The sequence below is a fragment of the Hemicordylus capensis genome, chromosome 4 (assembly GCF_027244095.1).
Source record: "Hemicordylus capensis ecotype Gifberg chromosome 4, rHemCap1.1.pri, whole genome shotgun sequence".
Taxonomy (NCBI): domain Eukaryota; kingdom Metazoa; phylum Chordata; class Lepidosauria; order Squamata; family Cordylidae; genus Hemicordylus; species Hemicordylus capensis.
The window spans coordinates 111,499,839-111,527,507 of NC_069660.1; the positions used below are offsets into that span (position 1 = coordinate 111,499,839).

A 27,669-nucleotide genomic window follows, 5' to 3' on the forward strand; every position below is an offset into this window, starting at 1 on the left:
TCATTGTGTATAAAAGAAAGTCGTTATCTTCTGGGCATAATTAAAGAGTTGGGTTTTTTAACCAATAAAACCCCAATGTCTTTATCCAACATACTATAGAGACTGCTTCTCCTCTCTGTGTGCTGTTACAATCTCTGAGATCTAGTGATGGCTGTTTTAAAGATGTTGGGAACTCCCACATCATGACTGTCTGTTCAGACATCAAGGATTCAAACAGAGGCACTCACAGTGTATCCCTGCCAAGTTATGGGATGCCCTCCGACTGCAGATCTACAAAGTGTTTCAGTTTTTGAAGTGGTCAAATGCCTAGCCGTTTGGGCTGGCCTTTGGACTCAGGTTATGTTGAAAAAGGATAGAGACATGCCAGTTTTGCAGGAGGTTATTTACCCTCTCCATTTTTTCCTTATCCAAAGTCTTGAAAATGTGCAAACTATACATTTAAATAAATATCTTGACCTTTTAAGAAGACTGAAACCTGAAAGTTAGTAAGGATAAGGTAAAACTGTCTCTTTATGAAGATCTTTCCAGCTCCTTTGTGATAGATAGTAGCATTTGGATGAGACGACTGTAAAGGACAAAATTAAATAAAACAGGTTTTACATACAGTCGTTCTTGAAATGAAACAAATTTACTAAGTACAGCCATTATTGTTTTCAATGGATATTACACATGAGTAAAAATCAAATGAAGCCTGAAAACCTGCACCACTTTGATAGTAAAAGTACTATAATGTGCAGGAGTATTAAAAAGTGATTGAGTTCTTCATTACAGTCATAAAAATAGATATTGCGAAACCAGTACAATATTACACCATATCATGTCATCTAAGAGACTCAAACCTTTTGCATTAATCTTTACCTTTGAATTGTCCTTCTAGGTTTGCTGTTATCATATATTCAGGAAAATAGCAGATAAAGTAAGGCCCATAAAAGCCAGCTCTTTTTTTGCTTGATAACATTCCCTATCCTCGGATAACTGCATTGCATGTTTAAGCTGCTGTTTGAAGCTTGATCTGCTTCCATTGTGTGCAGTTCATGGACAACACTTAAAGAGGAAAAGAGAAGCGTACCAGAACCAGTTCTTGTTTGTTTGTTTTTTAATACCTTGAACAAGTTACTAAACCTTTCATTTGAAGTGATGTCCTCTCTCTACTAAAGTCATCTAGCTGCATACAAGGCAGCCCCTGCCCCCCTCTGTAAAGTGTGCTGATGAGTCAGTGTCAACTCCTGGCGCCTACAGAGCTCTGTGGTTGTCTCTGGTAGAATACAGGAGGGGTTTACCATTGCCTTCTCCTGCTCAGTATGAGATCATGCCTTTCAGCATCTTTCCTATATCCCTGATGCCTGATATAGCTGTTTCCCATAATCTGGGAAACATACCAGCAGGGATTTGAACTGGCAACCTCTGACTTGGTAGTCAAGCCATTTCCCCACTGCGCCATTAGCTGGCATTCCCTCTCTCTGTATTTAGTTATAATTTGGTATGGCCTTTAATTTAACAACAGGTTTTTGTTGTTTTAAATAATAATTAAATGAATTTACATGAAAGGTCTTTTTTCCCCCTATGGAAAAGTCTCTTCCATATTTCTCTAAAAAGTATGGTAGTATCTTGCAGGGGTGCACCTAGGTAATTTTGGACCTAAAGGCCTTTGGAGTCTAAGAGGTTAGTTTACCTATCCTGCCTAGGTAAGCTGGTGTGTTTGTTGCACATTGGTCTCCTCATGAGTAGCAACTGGGGGGAAGCAGGGATGAAGAAGAATGAGGAGTGAAGGGCTACAACTCACGTTCCTGAGAGCCTGTATGATAGTAATCCAGAAAGATTCTAACGTGATGGATTCAGGACTCTGAGGCCATGTGCTTTGGCCGGGGATACATATACCCTAAAACGGGCCTGGAAGCAGTTTCCAAGCCATGTTCCCTCTCTGGAGTGGGGAAAACATGTGCAGAACAAAGATGTTCATTGCTACATGAACTTAGTCAAGTTTGGGTATAAGTTGCCAGATAAGAGGGCAAGAATATGCTATGTAAATGTTCATGTGTGCTGAATGGCGGTACTTAGAATGGAGATAGACATCTTAGAATGGAGATGTCTTCCAGGCACAAAAATATATGTGTCCATAGTTTTTAATGAGTTGGTCTCTGCCCTGGGTCTTTGTCAGCAAATTTGTTAACTTTTAATGAGATGGGAATGTGCCATTATCTCTGCCACTCCTAAAGAGTGCTTCAAGTTGTTTATTTTTGCCAGAAGGAGCATCTCTTCCCTGAACAGTTTACCTTTGAAAGAGGGGGTCTGCTTGTTGGCTGATGCCTCTGTACAGAAAGCGGTGGGAATGTTCTATCTCAATCGATGCTGGCTGGACCTGAGGCATATTGCACAACACTTGCATGTACACACGACCAGCTGTGAACCTTAGCTCACCTTGAGCAGGGTGAAAAGTTCAAAATTGTGACTACCATCCCATAGCATCACATTGTTCCGTGCAATCCAGAATCATATAGAGGGGTGCCTTCTGTGCTACCCCCAAATTGGGCTGATTGGCAACAGTACATTGTTGTCTGTGTAAGTCAGTGCGAGTAACATTAACAAGTATTTACTACTGACTCAAAATCTGCTACACCTGTGCGATTGCTTTGTAGTAATGCACATACTTGGTTCTTTCTAAGGCCTTTGAACTGATGCTACTCAAAGGTCAGCATGTAACAAAATATAAACATGTTAGTGTAACCTACCAGGAATTAGAACATTGGAGAATATAATTGTCCTTTTAGCATTTATCAAGTCTTGAAAGACAGCGAATTTGATAATTAATTCAAATCATGATACTTTCATTCCAGAAATAAAACCAATGAATGGTTCATAATAAATCTAGTCTGACATTTAAAAAAAAATCAGAAAAAGACTGTTAAAATTAAAAAAACCAAAACCCAACACAATGCAATCTGCTCTTTGGCACCAATCAAACTGTATCTGCGTGTAGCTTTATCTGAAAATGTGCAATCATATCAGTTGGGACGGGGTGGGGAGGAAAGGGGGGGAGTAACTGATTTTGCGGATTGTTTGAGATGGATTTATTCCCTCCCCCAATGTGCTGATCAACACATCTGCCACATGTGAAGCCAGGCATCTGGGATCAGGAGAAGAACCACACACTGCAATCATTTGTGCATACAGTAGATGCCTAATTGTGTTAGAGTATGTCATCAAAGCTTGCCCCCTAGCTAGCTTGTGTTAGGAAGACAGAGTAGATTGACTCCTGAGTTCTTTAGAAATACTGCCAGAAAAACAGAAGGGCAAATTTTAGACTATCTTGTTCTTTGTCTTATCCACACATAAATTTAATCCCAAAAAGAGTGATTCATCATGCCTTCTGCTTATTGATTTTGATATACGTGCTAGGCAGAATGATTCTGATTGCTTAGAACTAAGTGAGACAAGAATCGGGGTTATCTTATTACTGAGATTGCATTTTTAAAATTGCTTGAAAAATAGTGAATTCCACAAGGATTGCTAAGACTTAGTAGATGTGTCTGCGGTTATTGTATTGTGTATATTAAACAACTTTATGACCATCGAATTTTACCTTATGGAATGGATTAGACGTACGGATTCCAAATGAATGTCTACTTCAGTTATTCAATAATGTTAGGCAAAAAAAAATTGGCTCATATAAATATAATAATTTTATTTTAGCTAATTCAACTGTGATCTATGTTAGAGAATCAAGCATATGAAAATTATTATTATAACTTACATGTCTTCAAGCTATACATTTGTTAAAAGAAATAATTGTATGAGGGGTTTTACAGTATTATTTTGGATGCTGAAGTTTTTATAAAATATGGGCACAGCCTTTGGAAGCCTTCTCTTTATCTATTGGTAGTTATATCATGTTTAATGCCAGTTTGCATCTTGTCCAAGCAGTGTATATTGTACAACTAGTTGTACAGTTAATTTCCATAGGGCAAGTATAGCTGATGTCCCTAGTGGACCATGCATGGTTTGGTTAACCTAAAATGGACGGAGCGTTCTCTCTCTTTAGCAAACATAAATCCATGCATATATTAGTTTGTCAATGTTCCACATGATTGGTTTTGTGGGTGTTTATGTCCTCAAGTTTCAGAATGACATTGACCAATTATAAATCTGCACTGATGATGCTTGAAAAAAATATCCCGCGTTCAGTGGGAACAACAGATACATATTATCTACAGAGATAATGAAGCTATTCTTATGAGCAGCGAAAACAGGGCTAAGGAAGCCCAGCCTGTTTTTTGCTGCATGGCCCTCTTAAGTAGGCTTGCTTTTTTGCAGCAAGCCCTCTTAAGTAGTCCACCGTTTGACCCAGGTTTTAGGTGTGGGCGCACCCAAAAACCAGGCTAAGTGATTGTGTGTCTGCCGTGGCTGCTTGCAGCTGCCGTGAACATACTCGGGGGGAGGAGGTTCCCAGTAATGCACCAAATACTCGTGCAGTGCTTTATTGGGGCTCTGGGGGGGGGTGCCATGCAGTGGTGCTTCCCTGCACCCAACCCCTAGAGTGCCCAAGCAAGGCGCGGGAGCACCACAGGAAAGCTGCCGCTCGTCTGGGCGGGTGATCCGCCTGCCCAGAGACCAATGGAGGATCGTTTGTGGGGAAGGGAAGGTTAACCCTCCTTCCCCGCAGTTAGCCCCAAAGCTCTTCTCACCAATCACGAGAAGAGCTTCAATACGTTGTTTGAGCAGCAGCAAAATTCTGCTTCTCAGCCACAAGAGCTCAACATGCCTTGGTAGCTGCTCCATGACTGCATTGGTGTTGGGAAATTCTCTTTAAAATAGTTTATGGTTTTTAGTAATCGTATTTTAGAAATTAGTTAGTTTGTTTAAATGATTATTTATGTTTTATTGAGACTGAATCTGTTATTGTTTATTCTGGTCTAAGATCATAATAAAGTTGTTGTTGTTGTTGTTGATGATGATGTTTGAGTATAGGTATTATGCTTCAAGAAGCAAGCATATGAACATTTACTCTGAGTCTCATTAAACAATAGTATGCCTTCCTTCAGTACCACTGAGTGTAATTTTAAAATTCAGGATTCAAAATCCACTAATGGTTTATACTGGCCTGGTTTAGAAACCATGGGCAGTCATGATATCCCGTTACATTAAGGAGCCTCTGTGAACAATGAACTTGTGTACTCAGCTTCCTCTCATCATTCTTCATGTGTGCGAGAGGACAGTTTTACTTCCACTTTGAAATAAGACACACTAATATTTTATAGCTGAACTCAGGGACTATGGTTTACTTCAGAACAAACCAGCATTTGAAACCAGTGAGTTCCAGGTTTGTTTCTCCCTAACTGGGATTTAAAGTAGCCACAGTTTCCTAGTCTGAACATAACACAGAACTGTCACATTCTTCACAGTGGAAGTAAAAGCTTTCCCTCTCATCATCGTCATCCTGGGGAGACCCCCGAGGGAGGGAGGATTGTTTTAGCCTCCCGGCAGGAGTCTCCTCATGAGTCACCACAGCGCAGAGCCGTACTGCAGCGTCTCATGTTCAGGTAAACAGGGTCAGTGGAGTGCGCACTCCGCAACCTAGTTTCAGGGGAGAGGTGTTTTTGGAGGCTTGTTGCTGGGAGCCACATGGCTCCCATTACAGCACACAACTGGGAGAAACCGGGCTAGGCTCCCTTAGCCCGATTTCTCCTAGTCTTAGGAATAGCCTCGGTGTTGATCCCACAATAAAAGCATAAGAGCTTGGAGGAGCCAGTGTTTCCCTCATGGATCCCAGGCCCTATTTCAGGCCTCTACAAATGCCCCTAGGATCCAAAAAGCAATGGTGGCCCCAAATATAGGCCAGCATCCAGATTTAGCAGAGGAGTGCCTATTTGGCTGCCTAGGCCTGCCTGTCTTCCAGCGGCCTTACTCAGAATGAAGAGGCAAGTGTAGGCACAGATCACAGATCAGGGCCAAGCTATTTCTAGAAAGCAAGTCTCTTTCTGCTCTGGTATCAAACTTTCACTTACATTTAAACCATCACTCTTACAACAGCAGAACTTGAGAAGCTCCCTATAAACCTGTTCCTTAAGACAGCTGTTCCAGACTGACTTACTCTTCAGTTCCTGCTCCCATTCTTGCTTCCATTTCAGTCTTCAGCCCTATTCTCCAGTAATCTTGTTCACTGCCTCCTCTCCCCTTGCTCTAGCTTCTGCAGTTGTCTGAGTCACCGATTGACCACCTCCACTGTGTGCCTTTTGTTTCCCATTTTGCCCAGGCCATGAACACTGACAACTAGAAATGGAAGCTAAGATGTGTTCCCCATGTGCATGGATGGAAAGTTCGTGTTTGTAATGCTGAACCATGATATAATAATAGTTCAGTATTTTGTCTAAACCTCGATTTGGTAAACAGGTTATAGAAGTAATTATAGGCTTAATAATAAAGCCAATAATATGCACTTCAAAGAACATCAGAAATTTCCAAACTCATTAATTTATCTTCCTCTGCTAAAGCTCCTTTCTCACCGCTATATACAATCATGAAATTGCTTTCATTGCTTAAATAGCTAGAAACCTGGCAGTGCAATATTGCAATAAGATACCAGCTGACCCAGACACAAAAAATAGGCAAATCCAATTTATACATTTCCCTTGATTTTTCACTCCACCACTCAATTTCACTTTGTTCCCACATCAACCGAAGGCGCCTTTGTCTCTCAGTATTGTTAATGAGATATCCCCTGTGCTCTTGGCATCTCCCATACTTTTCATAGCTCATCCTAAGCCTGACAAGAATAAGAATATGTATTCAGCCCTGTCATTTGAGAGGGCAATGGATAGCCTCCAGTAGAGCACAGCCATAATAAGAAACAATCTGGGTCTATTCTCACGATCGGAAAAATCGGGCTAGGAGAGCCTAGCTCGATTTTTCCCAGTCATGTAAACCACCGGGCTCGCAGGCGAGCCCGGTGGTTTACAAGCGGGTCACTCGCTTCTGTAGCCCTCCCCTTAGCCTGCATTTGCGGAGCGAGCACACCACAAACCCGGGCTATTTGATCATGAGTAGCCTCCCAGAGGGGAGGTGAAAAGCCACCTCCCGCCTCTGGGGGTCTCCCTGCGTGCTTGTGCAGGGCATACTGGAGCTTCCAGGGGCCACGTGGCCCCTGAACTCCCCAGCCCCGCCAGCTCCATCATCGTGTGGGCAGCCAATCCGGCTGCCCAGGGCTCCCTCTCTGCTTGTGTGCGGGGAGAGTGGGCTTAGCCCACTCTCCGCATGCACCCTGCTAAACCGGGTCTCACCGATTGTGAGACCCGACTCTCTGTCTGCTGTAACAGGTCTTTCCCCTAGAATAAGAATATAGCAGGATGGATTGGGAATTACTGTAGTTAGTTTCAAAGATGCTGGCCAACATCCTCTCTAACTGTGCAGAGATGGTGCATACAAACCACATCTGTAGTTCCATAATCCAGAGTCCTACCACGAGCATGGTAAAGTAAAGTGTGCCGTCAAGTTGATTTCGACTCCTGGAGCCCATAGAGCCCTGTGGTTTTCTTTGGTAGAATACAGGAGGGGTTTATCATTGCCTCCTCCCACAGAGTATGAGATGATGCCTTTCAGCTTGTTCCTATATCGCTGCTGCCCGATATAGTATCAGTGAGGATTTGAACCGGCAACCTTCTATTTGTTAGTCAAGCATTTCCACGCTGCACCACTTAAGGTGACGTATGAGTGTGTGGCCTGTGCAATTTTTACCAATCTCCTTTTTCCTTGGGAGCACACTTGAACACACACAATTCCCTGAGGGTTGCATGACCTTCAGGGACATTTTTCCAGGTTTTTCATCAATCTTCCCTTCCCTTCCCCTGGAATGAGGACACACACACATGAGGGATGTGTGAGCTTCAGGGACATTTTTTCAGGTTTTAAGGAGTGTTTCTGGGAAGTAAAGAGCAGCAAAAATCAGACATACAGGTGAAACTCGGAAAATTAGAATATCGTGCAAAAGTCCATTAATTTCAGTAATGCAAATTAAAAGGTGAAACTGATATATGAGACAGACGCATTACATGCAAAGCAAGATAAGTCAAGCCTTAATTTGTTATAATTGTGATGATCATGGCGTACAGCTCATGAAAACCCCAAATCCACAATCTCAGAAAATTAGAATATTACATGGAACCAAGAAAACAAGGATTGAAGAATAGAACAATATCGGACCTCTGAAAAGTATACAGTGTACTGTGCTTGATTGGCCAGCAAACTCGCCTGACCTGACCCCATAGAGAATCTATGGGGCATTGCCAAGAGAAGGATGAGAGACATGAGACCAAACAATGCAGAATTGCTGAAGGCCGCTAATGAAGCATCCTGGTCTTCCATAATACCTCATCAGTGCCACAGGCTGATAGCATCCATGCCACGCCGCATTGAGGCAGTAATTGCTGCAAAAGGGGCCCAAACCAAGTACTGAATACATATGCATGCTTATACTTTTCAGAGGTCCGATATTGTTCTATTCTTCAATCCTTGTCTTCTTGGTTCCATGTAATATTCTAATTTTCTGGGATTGTGCATTTGGGGTTTTCATGAGCTGTATGCCATGATCATCACAATTATAACAAATTAAGGCTTGACTTATCTCACTTTGCATGTAATGCGTCTGTCTCATATATCAGTTTCACCTTTTAATTTGCATTACTGAAATTAATGGACTTTTGCATGATATTCTAATTTTCCGAGTTTCACCTGTACATTGTGTGTGTGTGTGTGTGTGTGTGTGTGTGCACGCCCCCCCCCCCAGGGACTTGCATTGGATTTTTTTATTACTTAACACCATGGAGACGGATTATACATACCAACTCTATGCAATGTTAGCCATTATAAGCAGACAATAATAATGTATTCATACTAAGCACAGACTCTCCATGTTAATGGTGGATTTGAACCTCGTGAAAGAAAAAGTTCATTCACAATGCTAGCAAAATGTTGGTCACAAATACCATATTTTTTACCTGTTCTTTTTAATTAAAGCAAACAAGTCAGACAAAATTATGTTCACAATACCTTTTTCTTGATACAAATCTCTGAAACAAGTTTCTACTCAACCACCTAGTGTTATAAACTACTATATTATGTTCTGAATTTTGGAACTCCTGAATGTGTTAAATTAGTGCCCTGTTGCAATAATTACCTCTAATGTACTTATAGAGCTCTTGCACCTAGAATAAGTTCCCTTTACAGTTCCTTTTTGTGTGGCTTACTCCTCTACTGAAATGATTAAAGTAAAGGTAAAGTGTGCTGTCAAGTCGATTTTGATTCCCGGTGCCCACAGAGCCCTGTGGTTTTCTTTGGTAGAATACAATAGGGGTTTAGCATTGCCTCCTCCCACACAGTATGAGATGATGCCTTTCAGCATCTTCCTATATCACTGCTGCCCAATATAGTACCAGTGTGGATTCGTACCGGCAGCCTTCTGCTTGTTAGTCAAGAATTTCCCCGCTGTGCCACTTAAGGTGACTAGACATCTCTAAATTTGCATTAACTTCCTATTGATATGAATACATATAGAACTCTGAAATCCAGTTCAGGTATTATCCTAGATCACAAAATTTGCAGCTAGTAATACTTTCTCTCCCCTTTCAATTACAGCGGAAGGCTATTATTGTGATAAGTTTTGCAGTGGCATTTCTGTTCCTGATTATCGTCCGTCTTAGCAGTGAAGTCAGTTTCCCTCTTCTACTCAACTGCTTTGGACAAGCCAGTGTAAAATGGATGCCATTTTCGTATACACAGAGACGACCATTAAGAACACACTATGGATATATTAATGTGAGAACCCAAGAGGTAAGAATCAATTTTAAAACATTTTTAATATAGAGTATGTATTATGCTATCTGCAAACTTAATGATTCATATAATTTTAAATGACCTACTACTAAATATCCTTATTTGTCTTCTCTAATGTAAAGTCACAATAGCTATATTTCTTTTTAAAATGCTGAATATCTAAGTTGTTCACATTCCTGGCATGAGCTAACATGAACTTTAAAAAAGCTAGTCTTCAAATTCAGAATGCGGTTTTCAAGAGTGTCATTATTATGTTTCTCTGATTTACACAAGCTGCCTGATCCTGTATTGTCCTGTGCTGTGCAGGTGTCTAGATGCACCTGACATAGTCTATATCCTATACGGAAGAGAGCTGGTCTGGTGGTAGCAAGCATGACTTGTCCCCTTAAGCTAAGCAGGATCTGCCCTGGTTGTATACGAAAGGGAGACTAGAAGTGTGAGCACTGCAAGATATTCCCCTTAGGGGATGGAGCCACTCTGGGAAGAGCATCTAGGCTCCAAGTTCCTTCCCTGGCTTCTCTAAGATAGGGCTGAGAGAGATTCCTACCTGCAACCTTGGAGAAGCTGCTGCCAGTCTGTGTAGACAATACTGAGTGAGATGGACCTATGGTCTGACTCAGTATATGGCAGCTTCCTATGTTCCTATACAATGGAAGCATGAACAACCTCTGCTTGTTACTCTATACAAAATTCAACAGAATTACCTAGCACAGCTCACATAAGGCAACAGTAGTTAGGGTCGGATTTGGAATAATGAAAAACAATAATTGTTATTTCCAATTATTTCAAATTATTCCAAATGAAGAACAATAGTAATTATTCAGAATAATTATGTTAATTATTTGGAATAATGAAGAACATTATAAACTATTGCCACAGGCTGAATTTGTGGTTACATTTGTGTTTGCTCCTGAAGGAATATACACATGATGTGACGTAGGGATTATGGGCATGTTCTGGTGATCATTTTAGCCAAAGTTTAAAATAATATATTGATTTCTTTTAACAGGCCACAGTTAAAAGAAGCCACAGTTTATTTTATTTATTTATTTTCTTATTTCTTACATTTCTAAACCGCCCTGTAAAAAAAGTCCCTGGATAGTTCACAAAAAAGTCCCTGAGCAGTTGAGTTCCCTTAGTTCAGATGCAATGCAGAATTGTAGCTTATTTTGAATTGTAAGCAAAAGCTTTTACTCTTATCATATAGTGTGCAGATGAGAAGAGGAAGGAGAGGGATCATGCAGGTCAGCGGAAGGGCAAGCTCCTTCACAATAAGATAAAGCAACCTTCACAGTTAAATAAAGCAACGCTTTGATGATTGTCTGAACTCACCTGATGTCAGTCTCCGGATTGATCTCGTACATTGAATGGACAGACTGTGTAGTTAATGGGGCCACTGTAATAGAGAGCTTGTTCTGGAAGTTACACCCAATATCTAGGTCGTTTTGGGTACAACTTCCCACAGTCCTGTTTTAGTGCTTAATCATTCAGCCAGATGCATGGAAAACTGCTATCACAATACACAATGCTATCACATGTGGCTCCTAATGAGATACTATGTCTTCAAGTCCTTCTTTTAATTGTCTTGGCTGTAGAAAAGGAGAGCTGATAGCCCAATTGACAGTCAATACGGACAGTGGCCGCTGGTGTGTGTGTGTTCTCCAGTCTTCTGCTTCCCATGAGCAGTGGCGCTCTTATGCCTGGACTTTGGGGCTGGAGTTCAGGGCCTCCACACCCCTGGGGCCCCCCCAAATATCTTTATTTGGTGTGGTTGTCATTGGCCTGCACTGTGTTGGGCGGCCGAGTGTGATTGTGACCTGTGCTGCATGCTCTAGAGACAGAGGTGGGAGTGGGGAAAGAAATATGTGGGATGGGAATATGTTAAGTTGCGTGTTGAAATGTTTCTGCTAATGCATATTTGCATAAATATTCCTGTTTTATATTCTCACATTCTTTTGAGTTCCGTTGCTGTTTGTAGGGATGTGCACAAACCTTTTATGGGCCCCCGAACAGGTTCGAACACGGGAGGGTGTCACTTTAAGGGTGGGGGAGGGTGCACTTACCCCTCCCCCCACTTTCCCCCCACCAGCGCTCGGTGTCTGTAAAAACCTTTGAGGCGGCAGGGAGATACACTCCTCCACAAAGGCTTTTACGGACACTGGACACCAGCGAAGGGAAGCAGGGGGATAGGTAAGTGCACCTTCCCCTGCCCTTAAAGTGACATCCCCCACCCCCTTGAGCCACCCCCGCCTGGTTCCGTGCACATCCCTAGCTGTTTGTGCCCTCAAGAACCCATATGTTTAAAAATACTGTGTGTTTCATGGGGGGGTGTGCATGCATGTGTATAGGGGGATGATGCTTAACTTGAGAGGGGTGGGGGAGGCTCCAAAGTCTCCCCCTCTCTAGGTTCCCAAATTACATACGTGCACCTCTGCCCATGAGATGTATGAAGTTGTGCTCTTTGTGTGTGTGTGTGGGGGGGGGGGGAATCAGCCCAAAGCTCTACTGGATACATGGATTTTTGACACCCTGTTTTCCAGTTTTATGAGTAGATGCAAGCTAGTTTTTTAATCAGAAACTATCACTGGTATTCAAACTATAGGAGAGAAAGAAAGAGAGGGAAACTGCTGACACAACTGAAAACTGCATAGGACAAGTGTCCTACCCACATTTGGATGCTGTGTGTGTGTGTCCAAATTTTGGTTGTGTGGGAGCAAACAACTAGGCCCTAAGTAACCAACAAAGTTGATAATCCCAGTGCTGACAAGGAGAGTAAGACAGGTGTAGCCCCAATTGAGGAAGATCTTGCTCTGGTACAACACAGTAATACACTTGCATTGGATCTACAGCTGGATGAGAACCTGACTCAGAAGCCTCCTTATTCCCTCAGCCTCCACTTATCAAACACTTCACTACCTTGGGACTCCTGGATTGATGTATCAACCGATGATTCTCCGGTGCACTCATCTCGAATAGAGACATGTATACAAAATGATGCCCTTTGTGCGGAGGAGAGAACTCCAGTGGAACTGGAAATAGACTCAAAACCCCTGTTTGAGACATTAATTGCTCATCGCAATGAAGTCCCCCCCAAGTCATTGGCAGCAGAGATTGCAGAGACGGAAAATAGAACTCAGATCAGTCCATCTTATTCACCTATGGTGGTGAACCTGACTGATCAGGGGGAAAAGTGACATTCACAGGCTAGCCATGCAACCCAAACCGTAAAATTACTTTCATGGAATGTCGGCAGCTGGCTACAAAAGGATCAGGACCCCGAGCTATTTGCCTTTATTGCTAAACACGAGGTGTTCCTCCTACAAGAGACCTGGAGGACTGACAACTTCGATGTTCCCAATTATAAAGTTTTTTTGGCTCCTGCTTCCCGGAGCACCAAAGGAGGCAGAAACATGGGGGGGGGGCTTGCAATAGGTATCTCCTATGGGCTAAGAGCAGAAACCTTGGCTCTCCCTTGTTGCTCTAATATCGCGATGGCAGTCCTGCTTCGCACACATGAAACACAAATTATTATTGTCAATCTGTATATGCCTATTTCACGTCTCAGAATAAATAGTAAGTCCCACTGGGGTGACTTGGAAAGATACCTCATGCAGCTGATGATGGACTATCCGAGGGCAGCAATAATGATAGGGGGCGACTGTAATGCCAGAATCAATGCGCTTGAAGACTCAGGTATTGGGGATATGCCCCACCTGACACCAGAAGATTCACCTCTTGCACCAACACGTATCCTGTTAGACCAGGGCAGTAACTTTACTGGCAGGCTGCTGATACAGCTGGCTAACAAACTAGATCTCCATATTCTTAATGGAGCTGTCAATGGAGACTGCCCTGGCCAATTTACCTTTTTTCTCAGTACAAAACGCTCCATAATAGATTATGTAATGGTATCTAGAGGGCTGATAGACAAAATAATAGAGCTGAAGGTTATCCCAAGACCAGAGAGTGACCATTTCCCTCTGAGGGTCACTTGCCGGCTAACCAATGAGGGGGTCATAGAACCCTCACTCAACCGCAGGGATGACCCAGAGACGAAACCCCCTGTTTTGGCCCAGAGAATTAAGTGGTCCCCAGAGTTGGAGGCTAGACTCACGAGCTGGTGTTATTCAGAAGTGGGGATGGAGGAGCACAAAAAAATAACCCTAGTTTGCATTAAACGGTGTGAAGAACCTGCCCCCGAAGGGGCGTTGGTGTCTCAGACTGAAGTGATTGTCAATTACGAAGCCTTGATTTCCCTACTTATCCCTTTTCTGGTCAGAGGCACTCAAGCCAGGGTCAGGGCCGCCTCACACATATCTTATAACAAACCCTGGTTTGACCAGGACTGTAAAAAGGCGAAAAAAGTACTGTTACAACTCTCGGCTGACCGCAAAATAAATAATACCTTATCTCTAGACACGAAATTCAAACAATATAAGGGAAGTTACAAGTCTCTGATTAAAGCCAAAAAGGAGGCCCTGAAAGAAAGACAATGGTCAGAACTTATAACGGCCCTTAATAAAAAGGATGAAGCCAGTTTTTGGCGCTTAGTATCCGGGGTTAATTCGTTCCCCAGACAAATTCCAGTGCCAGAGGAAAGATGGGTAAATCATTTCACCAAAATCTATGCTGCCCCACAAGCACACTTAACCTTTCCATCCCAGCCCAGCATCCCCTCGGAGGAATTGCCTGTATGGCCTCCAGTTACCACTGAAGAAGTGGAGAATCTGATTGGACAGCTAAAGAGAGGCAAATCTCCAGGTAAAGACTACATTCCCCCCGATTTCTTAAGGGCCAATGTTAGCTGGTGGGCTCCGCTCTTAGCCTCCATATTCACTCATATAGACTGAACAACAAATATGCCCAATGGCTGGGGACAGGCAATTGTCGTTCCAATTCACAAAAAAGGCCCGTCTGATGACCCGTCGAATTATAGACCCATAAGTCTATTAAGCGTAATTGGTAAGCTATACGCTAAACATCTAAACTTAAAATTGTTGGACTGGATGGAGAAAGAAAACATCCTAGAACAAGAACAAGCGGGATTCAGAAAAGGAAGATCTGTGATGGATCACTGTTTGGTCCTCCAGAGCTTAATAGAGAAATACGTTGAGGGCAGAAAGGCGCCGTTATATGTCGCCTTTATAGACTTTAAGAGTGCCTTTGACTCAATATCCAGGGATGCTCTGTGGGAGAAATTTGCAAACTCTTCTATCGACAAGAGATTGCTATCTCTAATATATAAACTCTATGAGAACACGAGTCTGAGAGTAAAATGTGACCACAATGGCCAATTATCCAGAGAGATCCCTGTAGAAAGGGGGGTCCGGCAGGGATGCACACTAGCCCCAGCTCTTTTCAATTTCTATGTAAATGGTCTAATCACCCGTCTACGGCAAGTTGAAACTCACGCGCCAAAGATAGGGGACAGGTGTCTACCTATCCTGATGTATGCAGATGACACAGCCTTACTGTCACAGACCAGAGTTGGTCTAAAAAGAGCGTTAGAATGCTTGAGTTTGTTCTGCAATGAGGAATTTCTGGAAATTAACTACACCAAAACTAAAATCGTGAGATTTGCAAAGAAGCAACGGGTTTTTAGATGGTCCATAGCTGGTGCCAGAGTGGAGCAGGTGAAGTCTTACAGATACCTGGGGGTGGTGTTCCAGTTTAATGGTGGTACCTCTACGCACACCAGTGCCGCTAAATTGAATGCCACTCGATCTTCCATGGCAATCAGGAAATTTTTCTGGGCACAAGGTGGTGGCTATATTCCGGCAGCTAATAAAGCCTTTCAGGCTAAAGTGATACCTCAGCTGCTATATGGGATTCAGGTTAGACCACCAAAAGACTTACAAGCTTTAGAAAAAGTACAATCGGGCTTTCTGATATCACTATTGGGGGTACCAAAATGTGTCCCAAACTCCTTAATACGGCTGGAGATTGGGCTATGGAAATTGGAGACCAGGGCCTGGCTGCTCATAATCCTGTATTGGATTAAGACTTATCTTTACCCGGCAGGACTTATACCTCATCTCCTTGCCGCTACCCCACAACCCCGTTGGTGTATGATGGTTGAGGAAAGACTCCGGAAGATGGGCTTCTGCCCAGTACAATTGTTAGAACAGGGCGAGTCAACAGCAAGATCCCTAGTCAAACAAAGGCTTAGGGACATAAATTTCCAGGAGGAAAGGGCCTCTGTAAATAGGCTGCTACAATTCCTAAGCACTAAGAAAGACTGGGTCACAGCCTCCTATTTCTATACAATCTATTCACCAAAGCTGCGCTGGGCGTTTACAAGAGCTCGCTTGAATGCTTTACCCTCAGCGATGCTAGTAGGGAAATTTGAGAGAAAACCCTATGAGGAGAGACTATGCCTTTGCGGAGCTGCTCCCGAAACACTGACGCATTTACTGTTACACTGCCCACTTTATACAGATGAAAGAGATTTATTTTTATCTCAGTATCTGAAAGATCTCCAAAGCCACTCAGTGGAGACAATTCTTATATGCTTATTAGAAGACAGGAACCCAACAATATCCCTGGCGGTTGCTAAATTTTGTTACACATTGACCAAACTAAGAGAAGCTAGAGCACAGCAATTGGTTACTGTCAAAGATTCCTGATTTTATATATTTGATGACATTTTATACTTTGTTTCCATTATTTTCTTTTTACTGTGTATATTCTGCGTATATTGATGTTTGATCTAAGATCGTAAATAAACAATAACAACTAGGTAGGAGGAGGGAGAAGTGACTGTCTGAAAACAAGGTAGGAGGAAAAGCTGGGTAGGACAGCTTTGCCTCCTCCCTTGTTCAAACGCTGGGTTATGAAAGCTGGGTTGGACAGCACTGTCCTACCCAGCTTTCACTCTTACTTTGATTCCACACAATCACTTCTTCCTCCTCCTACCTGGTTGTTTGCTCCCACACTACTGAAAATTGAGAGTACCCATAGCTCCCAAACCTGGGTAGGACATTTGTCCTACCCAGTTTTTGGTTGTTTGAATGACCTCAGGGTTGCCAATAAAATCCATGAGTCCCATCCTTGGCTTTCCTCAATTTTAGCCAAAGTATGCTTGTGCGCTCTCTCTCTCTCTCTTGCTCTCTCGCTCTCTCTCTCTTGCTCTCATTCCCTGCCTGTAATTTGAGCCCTGGCAAGTTCTTGCCTTAGCTATTTTCACTGAATTATGACAGGACTGTGTAAGCTATCTTCAGATAGCAAAATAACTGTCTTTCTAAAGGCATGCGGAGTATATCACCTGAGATATGGCACTTTGCTTATAAAGTGTGCTTACTCTCTCTCTCTTAAACAAACACAACCTTTTCATAATGAATATAATTAATTTTTCTCATTCATATTTAGTATGTAATCTGTGGAGAAAATTATGTATTGGCTAACTTTGATTAAAGCTGTGTGCATGATACGATGGAGTTGCTATGGCCTGCTGGAGTTGTAGCTATAGCAACAGTTAGAAGAGTTTTATGTAGAGATGCCTATGAAATCATACTCTTCTAAATTTTATCACAGATTTTGAGGATCGGTATTACTAGGATTGCCTATGGGAGCAGAATTCATAATGCCAGAATCCAAAGTTTTCTAGCATTCTGGTTCTGGACTGCATGCACAAAAAGGAAGTTAAAATCAAATTTTTAAAAATGGAAGTTTGACCAAAGCAGTTATTTTTAACAGTGATTGTTTCTATATTTTATATAGCACATTTATATTCTATATGCACAAAAATAGTTTTAAAGAAAATATTTTTTAAATGAATAAAAATTGTTTTTCAGCTCAAGGGTGATTTTACACTTTTTAACTGGGGTTTGCTGTTTATTAATTTTCATTTTTCTACTGTGCCAGCATACCTCCACACTCCTGTTTAAAGGCAACAAAATAAATGCATTATTTTTCTTTCAGGGATTTTTAGCATCACACACACCTCTTTATCAGTCAGAAAGAATATTGTTTCTTTCTTTGTTTGAATGTATTACTAACATTCCAGAATTCTCTTTTCATACTGGAACACACTTGGAGCAAAAGCCAGAGAATGGAACCACAGAATCACAACACAAAGGAGCTGAGGGAATGTGCTCATTCCTAGTTTTATGCACAATAATGTTCCATATTTGATATCAACTGGATAGTACAGGGGTTCTCAGCTTTGTATTCCCAGAAGTTGTTGAACTACAGCTCCATTATAGACTGTCATAATGGCCCTCGGCATGCCTGCAGTATTAGTTCACATGCTGGCCAAGACTGGGAATTCTTGAGATGGTATATTAATGTAGGACACATTATAGCCACTTAATGGCGTAGCGGGAAATGACTTGACTAGCAAACCAGAGGTTGCCGGTTCGAATCTTGCTGGTATGTTTCCCAGACTGTGGGAAGCACCTATATCAGGCAGCAGCAATATAGGAAAGATGCGGAAAGGATACTGCGCGGGAGATGACAAAGGTAAACCCCTCCTGTATTCTACCAAAGACAACCACAGGGCTCTGTGGTCACCAGGAGTTGACACAACTTGATGGCACACTTTACCTTTACTGCAGACACATTAAGATTGCCTTGTTATTTTTCTTTGTCAAATGTACACACTGTTTATAGAGTAGTGTTGCATTTGATAAGCTCTGTTGCATTTCTGCATTAAGAGTCTAGTCTGTGTCTTTAATACAGCTAGTTTCATTCTGATGTAGTAGCGCACCACATAGGTTTAGTTTGATTTCTAGTTTCAATAGTCCTACTTTTTAATTTTATTTCCAGAAAATCTTGTAAGGTAGTTTCACAAATAGTAAACCTGATACAGCATATATTTCCCTTTAGTTGTCTGATATGGGGATAAATGTTTGTAGCTTGCTACGCGGTTGGCTTTCAGATTTCAGGGGGCCCTGGACAAACTACTACTGCTGCTGCTACTACTACTACTACTACTACTACTACTACTACTACTTATATACTGCCCTTCAACCAAAGTTCTCAAAGCAGTTTACATAGAAAAATAAATAATACATAAATAAGATGGCTCCCTGTCCCCAGAGGGCTCACAATCTAAAAGGAAACATAAGGTTGATACCAGCAACAACCACTGGAGGGATGCTGTGTTGGGGTTGGATACGGCCAGTTGCTCTCCCCCTACTAAATAAAGAGAATCATCATTTTAAAAAGATGCCTTCTTACTCAGTTAACAGGGGTATGAAACTTCATTCCAAGGGTTCCCTCCTACCCAAGAGAGTGGCTCCACTCCCACCACATAAGGCTATGTGCACAGAAGTAGACTTGGAGATCAGCAGTGGACTGCTCAGAGGTTCCTTGAGTCTCAGCAGCTGCCAAACTATGCTGACCCCTGTTGCCAGCCCTGAACTGGGAAGAAGAAAGTGAGTGTTCCTGCCATTCTTTCTTCTGGCTGAATTTTAGTTGCCATTGAAGATGCCTCCTGAGTGTTTTTCACAGAAGGCTTTTAGCTCGCTTCTCCTCTGGAATAGAGGGTGTGCATTCACATATTGGCTAGATTTACTCCGAAGTCCCTGCAAGCTATCGGGGAGACTCCAGACACGATTAGGGTTTTTCACGGTGTGTTAGAGTGTAGCCTGATTTATATCCAGGGTTAAAAAATCCACTTTTTGCATCGGGTTTTTTTGCGGGGGTGGGGACTTCAAACTCGCAGTAAAGCCACTCAAAGTAAAGCCTGCTGTGTGGAAAACACCTGTGTGTGTGTGTGTGTGTGTGTGTGTGTGTGTATGAAAGATAGATTATTAAAACTAAAATTGCACAGATTTGGAAAATATAATTGACATGAACTCTGCAAACCTTAATTTTCAATCAAAGCACAAAAGATTATATCCAAGATATCTCATTTCTTAATATTGTGTGTAAAGCTGTGATTTAACCCCACTGCTGCTTATCCTGTTCATAGAAAGGCAGTGAACAAATGTGTGTTCCCCACCTGACCTTGTTCTGTATTTTTGATAGAACAAGTTCAAGCTATTACAGAACAAGAGACTGTTCTCATGCACAGCCTAACCTGGGGCGCCCAGCCTGGGTGAGGCTGTGCATGATAACCCATCAGGACTGGGCCTGATTCCAGCAGGCCAGCACCACCTAGCCCAGCTTTTAAGCCCAGCTGTTAGCTGACGACTGGTTAAAGGAGTGCACGCTCTCTTATCCCCAGCTACCTTCTCTGCAGTTTCTTCCAAGTCTAATTCATTGCTCGGTCCCTCATAATTTCCCCAGTGCCCAAAATACTGTATATGGCTATTAAGGAGAACACTTGCGTCCCATAACTGGGCTTCCAAGGGGTACTTCTGGTAAAGTAGAAGGTTTACCTCAGGCCAGTAGAGTTTGAATATGGCTTACTTTCTGCCTCTGTCATTGCGTCTTTATGATGGCTGCATAAAGTTGACACAGAAATTAAGGCTGTTTTCATGAGCAGTCTAACCCAAGCTAGGGCAGCCCAACCTGGGTTAGGCTGCTTGTGTGGAACGCTGGGATTGCTCCTGATCCTGGTGCTCCCACCCAGCCTAACCCTGCTCTTTGTCCTGGCTCTTAGCCAAGGTTAATGGCACAGACACGCCTTTAACCATGGCACTGAGATCATGTGTTTGCTCAGGCTGTTTGCACCTGAGCAGACACAGAGACGGGCACCTAGAGTGCCTGTCTGATGGGGGAATTCCCCAATGCACCATGCTTAGTGTGCAGTGCATTGTGGGATTCCTGGAGGCTACAACACATTGCCCCAGCCTCTGGCAAGCTGCACATCTCCTGGGAGTATCACTTGTGTGCGCGGCCGAGCTGCACAGGCAGGCAGGCGATTGTCTCAGGGAAAAGTAAGCACAGCGCAGCCTTCACCCGCCCTCCCTGCCTCCTGGTTGTGTGAATAGCCTTATCATGTTTTCCTACCAGATTAAAATAGATGGAAAAGATGATATCTCACCTCTTTTAATTCTGTTAACTGTTAGGTAGTGAAGAAATAGAAGCCAAAGATAATTCCATCAGTCTGCTTTTTCGCTTATGAGATAACCCAACTCTGTGTGTGTGTGTGTGTGTGTGTGTGTCCCATCAACTTCATAATGCCTGGACCAATTTGAAACAAATTTGCTGCAGCTGTAGGGGCACATAGGGACACCACAATGGCATCATTTGTGATGATGTCATCCATTCAAATTCAAGGTGGTAGATGTGAACATTTGAGGTGCAAGTGGGTTAACCTGTAAACCACTGAACCTATTTGAAACAAATTTGGAACAGTTGTAGGTACTCATAGAGACACCTTAACGGTGTTGTTTCTGATGATGTCACTCACCCCAATTCAAGATGGTGGATGCACGAATGTTTGAGGTGCAAGTAGACTAACTTGTGAAGTGCCTAACCAATTTGATCCAAATTTGCAACAGTTGCAGAGACACATAGGGACTCCTATCACAGTGTAGTTTGTGATATCATCCACCTTAATTCAAGATGGCAGAAACACTAACGTTTGAAGCAGAAGTAGGACCTAATTTGATACTGTTGTAGTAACACAGAGGGAAACCTCAAATGTTTGTGATGATGTCACCTACCCAGTTTAAGATGGCGGGTGCATGAATGTTTGAGTTGGAGGTGGACTAACGTGAAAAATCAGAATTTTCAATTAAGATTATAGCGAAAGGAAAGTAGGCAGATTCATCCTTAACAGAACTTATATTACTTTTAGTTTGGATTGTAAATAAGTTGATATGTTGGTGATGCAATGGCATACTAACTCCAACTCTCAACAAAAATATCTTTTATTGCGCAAAAAAAGAAAAACTAAAAGCTGGTAAACATAAAAACATAAGACTTTTTGATGTAACACACTGTTCTCAGTTAAATAAACAAATAAGCACAGATGAAAACTTCCTCCGTTCTCCAGCTTTTAAATTCCTTAGAAATGATAACACTCTGTTCCATGACTGGAAGAGAGATAATGAGTTGGGGGGTGGGGTGCTGAGAGAAAAAGAGAATCATCTGATTCTTCTCAGAGGCTAATAAACTTTATGGCCTTGGCCAATGCTTCCCAAGCACTGATGTCAGGTCTCAGTTTCTCTATAAATAATGCTTCCTTGATTTTCTTCTATGTAGGTTCCTCTCAATTCCCAAAGGATCTTAAAGTTTTGAGCCTATTTGGAAAATAGCCTTTCTCTTTCTATATCTTTTTGTCTATCTTACAGCAAATTTTAATTTTAAATGAAATGAAATGGTGCAATATTTATTCAGTTGAGGAATGCTCTCACCAGTTATCTTTAAAAGAACTCATGCAATCCTACCTGAATTTTAACAGCAGCAGGAAGGGGGAAATGGCTCTCAGAAATTGTGCCACAGCAAGAGGCCTTTAGTAAAGTTAATGATCTTTCTTTTTTTAAAATTGACATCATTTGAAATCCATTAGAAGCAAAAATCCTTATCAATTAAGATTATAGCGAAAGGAAAGTAGGCATATTCATCCTTAACAGAACCTATATTACTTTTAGTTTGGATTGTAAATAAGTTGATATGTTGGTGATGCATGTTATCACTGCAAGCTCTGAACATTCTATTGGACATGAAATGCAAACTATTCATACAATTTGCCTGACATATGGCTGCTTATAACTAGGTGACAAACACCAGGATATTTCCAAATTTTATGCAGATCTATTGAGAAATGACCCAAATACAAGTTAAAAACTGACCTGTGATTTAATTTGTTTATGACTTATATTTGTCAAAGGTAACCTTTCCTTTTTTAAAGTACCGCTTTATATATGTCCATGATAGAGATTTTTGTGGGTTTTTTTAGTTGTTTAGTTTTTGTTTTTATAACGGTTCGGAAGTTTTCAATGTATTTGCCTTATAAGTGCTCAGTATAGCAGAATTAGCCTTATTTTATATTGTAAATCCCCTTAATACACATCACCATAACAATAATATTTTTAATGCTCCACCACCTAATTATAATATATAGCAGGTAATTTACCAAGGGTGCAGATTGCAGAACATGCCAAATGGCCTGATTGATTCTTCCCAGTAGAAATCATTTTCTTCATAATGGTGAAGAATCATTTTCTTCATAATGCTACTTGCCTTTCTCCTTAGATGTTTGTATCAACTGAGGCAGTATTGCAAATTGGTGGGTCAGTTCTTTCTTGGTCTTTCTTGACACAGTCAACTACCCTTCTGTTCTTGAGCAGAGTTTAATCCAGCTGCTAATAAGGGAGGGAAACTTCCATGTAACAATGGGAGAAATAATAGGAAAACTATTTATTGACAGAAGGAGAAGTGGGGGGTGGATAATGGAACAATCCCTCTAGAAATGGGTGAGTAGAAAATGGAAATATTCTTTTTAAAAACATGGAGTAAATAATGAAAATATATTTTTAAATAGGGGGAGAAGAATAATGGAAAGATACATTTCAGAAATATGTGTTGGGGAAACAATGGAAAGAGCCTATTTAAAAAGCAGGGAAATGTAATAATGAATAATTCCTGTTAAAATGGAGGAACAAGCCTCTCTCTTCATCCAACACACTTTGTGCTCATTTAATTCTGACATTATCTACAGCATCACACAGAGGATGGGATTTGTGAGTATATTTTAAAAAGTAGTGCCAAGACCTCTTTGTTGCCAAGCAGGCACTGAAGGGCTAGTGGTTCTTGGTATGTCTGAGTATGTCTCCCTTTGGGCGAGTCTGATTCTCTCAGGGTCTGGATTCAGGTTCTTGTGGCTACTTGTTACCTGGCTCATGTTCATGTTTATTTTGAGGGCTTTATCCACACCTTGTCAGCTGGAGTTAGTGATGGGGATTTGCCTGGCTCTTCCCCCTTGGGATCTGAGTCCTGGCTGTCTCTCAAGGTTGGGGTCATGACAGCTTTTAGCTGTGGTCTTCAATAACCTGCTCTAGATTCTTGAGACATTTTTGGCCTAGAAAAGTGTCTAGTTGACACAAATTTTGCATCTCAGTGGTATCCACAATAGGAGGAATTGCAGAAAACTGGATCAAATCTTGGATTCTTCTGAAACATTTAAGGGAGCTTCATTCAAACCTGAAAAATGATATATGAATAGCATGTCTCTAAATGGAAGATATCCCATAGATACTGGATCCAGTGATGATGTATCTTTTTATTAAAGACAAGCAAACAAAGGTAATGTATTTAACTGAAAGTGGAGGGACAGAAAGGAAAGCTGGTGAACAAAGGCAGAAGCAGCCAGTTACCCAATTACAACCAAGTATGAGAGCATGGTTCACAAAGAGAATCCTGAAATTGTTTCTATTTTGGAAAATGGAATGTGCTGAGCAAAGTAGGTGTCTTTCTCCATCTTCTTGTTCTGCATTGTCAAGAAAGGAAACAGGTAACAGAGTAGGAAAAGTTGAAATCTAGCGATTATCTCCTTCATTCAAGCCGAAGGCCAAGAGAGCCATCAGTCTGATTGGACAGGGGAGAGAGGTTCTCTGGAGGAGAGATAGATGGAAGCTGCCTTTTGTTCTAAAGTGGCTTTCTCATTAAAAGGCCCAGAATATATTACTCATCTACAGTGTGTATATTAAGGTGCAAACTTGTGCATGGGAGAGGAGAGCTTTTCCGTTTCCTCTGAGAACAAAAGGGAACTATTAGCTTTTGCTTCCCTCTTTGCTCCGTTAACTCTTTATGACTGCGTTTGACCCAATGTTGTCTTCCTGCTTATTAGTCCAAGACGCAAAGGGGACTCTCCCAATTTCACATGGAGCTTTCCCAGACAGCAGGCTTTACCATGGTATTACTGAGAGGCTTTACTGTGAGTTCAAAGTTGCCACAAAAAAAACCATGCAAAAAGTGGATATAAATCAGGCTACACTCTTAACGCTTGATGAAAAACCGGAACTGTGTGTGAAGTGCTCCCCGATAGCTCACAGGGACCTTGAAGTAAATTTGGCAAATATGTGAATGCACCCCACTCCATTCTGGAGGAGATGTGAACTAAAAGCTGGATGTGAAAAACTTCATGGAGACCATCCTAAATGTTATCACTGATACTATTCCCTGACAGCAGGAAAACCTTCTCTCATTGATCTTTCTAATTAGGAGTGGGAAATATATTTTCATCTCTTGAGAACTAATTGGACAAGGTTGACCTCCTCAGCCCCTCTTTTCCCCTAAGCCTAGAAATTTTCTCATGTTAAGTTGTCAGCTGTGAAGGTCTAAGTGTATGTGAATATTGAATGAGCTTAGAACATCATTTAGATTTTAAAGATGGTATGAAACTTTTGGTTTTCTTTTAAACTGTCTGCCTTTGAATGCTTTTGCCTTGTCTCTGTGTTTCAGAATTGACTACTAAGTTGGGACTATTCCTTTGGTAAATTTCCAGAAATTTACCAATGTCCAGAAATTCTCCAATGTGCCTGATTTTTCAATTTTACTAGATTTCAAGGAGGTAGATTCTGCTAGACAGAATAAAGGCTTGTGCAGCAGCAACTGGCAAGTTCTAGAGGTCATTCGCACAATCAAAAACAGTATTCTACCCAGGTTTGGGTGCTCCCAATTTTTGGTTGTGTAGAAGCAAGTAGAAAGAAAACCTGAGTAGAAGTGATTGTGTGTAAGCAAGGTTAGAGGAAAATCTGGGTAGCTTTTGTTTCCACACAAGCAAAAATTGGGAGCACACACAGCTCCCAAACCCGGGTAGAACACAGTTTTTGACTGTGTGAATGACCTCCTAGTGTCACACCACAGAATATTTCCTTCAAACCTTTTTAACAATTATTCCCCAACACACAAAAAATTAAAAGAAAGTTTTTAAAAAGTAAAGAATGAGATGGTGGCTCAAGGAAGTCAGAATGGTTAAGGTGAGTCTGGTTTGTCACAAATCATGAGAGTAATGCTAAAGAACCCTATCATGTTTTGTAGCCCTGACATGTAAAACAAGTTCGTATGCACGTAGGGGGGCTATTTGCATGCATGTGCGAAACCAGACTAAGTTTTTGCATGCACATGTGAACTGCTGAGGTTGTGCCCGATCCTGGAGGCACTAGGGCGCCAAACCCGCTTGTGGGGCCACCCTTCTAAATGGAGTTAGAAAAGCGAGTGCTCTCCTAACCCCATTTATCTGATTGTGTGGCTGACAGTCTCGGGGAGGGGAGGGTGAATCCCCATAAATTTAAATCGGACTTTTATTTAAATTGGATTTTTCAAATTTAAATTGATTAAAAATTGCATTGCTTTAACTTTGATATGTGTTTTAATTGTTTTTATGTTAACCGCCCAGAGACGAAGGTTTGGTCAGTATAGAAATTTAATAAATAAACAAGAAAACAAACAATTCATAAAGAACTTAGGTCAAAGATATGATCATGAATATTAACCATAACTTCTAATTATATTCTATGGACATGTTAACAGCAGTCCTGTTCTGCAGGTGGTATACATATAGTACACACACAGTCAAGCCCTGGCTCACCCTCTCAAAAGTGCAAAGACAAATAAGGTCATTGAATGGAACATTTTGAGGGGATGGAGTAGATCTAAGCATGGAGGAAGGGTCTGGATATAAATGCAGAGCCTGGGGAGGGGAGGGGAATAGAAAGTGAAACCAAGAGTGAACAGAACATATTCATGCAGTCCTGAGGAAACTTTTTTCAAGTTCCATTGTTCAAGGGAAACACCTATCATGGCAGGAGGCCATAAAAGAGACCCCATTTAGGAATATTTTCATGAAGATCCCATACCTGTGGGTGAGAAAGGCATGCATGTGAAAGACAAACTGTGCAACAACAAAATGCAAGGCTTGGTTGCCTGAATGAAAAAGCATTTTAGAAGTGTGTGCCTATGTACCCACCTTCTAAAAATGAAACCTACATCTATCTCTAAATATATATTAATGTTATATTAGACAACAAGAATGTACTTTTATAGAAAATTATGATTAAAATATAATTTTTCTGAGTAATAATTTAAATTGTGATTTAAATAATTAAAATTGAGTTCTTCTTTGAAGCTATTTAAATCATGATTTAAATGATGATTTAAATTGATTTGATTTAAATCAAATCAACCCTGATATGATTTGCTAACTACAGTTGCCAGATTTTGTGGCCCATTTATTTGGACCAAATATTCACAACTGTTAACACAATATTAATTTTTGATATTGTGAAAATTTCCAAGTTGATATGGGTGAGAAAATCTTCTAAATACAGTGGCTGATATACAGAGCAAGGAAGCACTGAAGCAGTGAGAGAGCAGCCTAACAGAACTTCCCTTCTAATTGCACATGTGCAGTGGGAAAGCAGAAATTTCTGACTATCTTCCCTTCACCAAGAAGCATCTGCTCAGTACACAGGGACATATATTTGAGTGGCACAGAGGGTTTTCTGGGGAAGAGGAGTGTGTCAAAAATTGCTACTTTCCCACTGCACTTGTGCAGTTAGTAGGGAAGTTCTGTTAGGGTGCTTTCTTGCTCTGTATATCCACCTTTATTCTTTAGCAAAGTTTTAGTTATCCATGTAGTTTTAACTTCCTTCCTTTCAAATCTCTGAGCCTGCAGCAAAAAGGACTTTTCTCCTGTGTTATTTCCATCCCTAGGCTCAGCGTTGACAGACTGGACACCCATACTTAAAAGTTCAGTTATTTGTTTCTTGATCCACACTTGTTGCCTTAAAGCCTGAACCAGAGGGAGCTAATAATTTTAACTGCTTAGAATTTTAGACAAGCACTGAAATTATCAAGCCATTCTGCTGACATGTCTCTTTTCAGCACAGAGAGAAAATTACCAAACAGCTAGAAACTACAAACATTGATTCACTGTGCTATATACAATCAATCACCACCTCAATGTTTCACCCTCTTAAATGCTACATATATCTAATGGAAGTTATA

The 27,669-nt window shown here is 41.4% G+C and overlaps 1 protein-coding gene across 5 annotated transcripts in view; it reads left to right on the top strand.

Moving 5' to 3' along the window:
• ST6GALNAC3 (ST6 N-acetylgalactosaminide alpha-2,6-sialyltransferase 3) overlaps nt 1-27,669 on the top strand; it is a 610,078-nt gene that overhangs the window by 206,815 nt on the left and 375,594 nt on the right. For 3 of the 5 annotated variants that reach the window (XM_053249823.1, XM_053249820.1, XM_053249822.1), the window contains exon 2: nt 9,625-9,819. In XM_053249823.1, coding sequence (XP_053105798.1) covers nt 9,625-9,819 — 195 coding nt within the window. Of the gene's footprint in view, nt 1-5,423; nt 5,538-9,624; nt 9,820-27,669 lie in introns of those variants that run through there. The other 2 variants (XM_053249824.1, XM_053249821.1) reach the window with 1 other exon arrangement.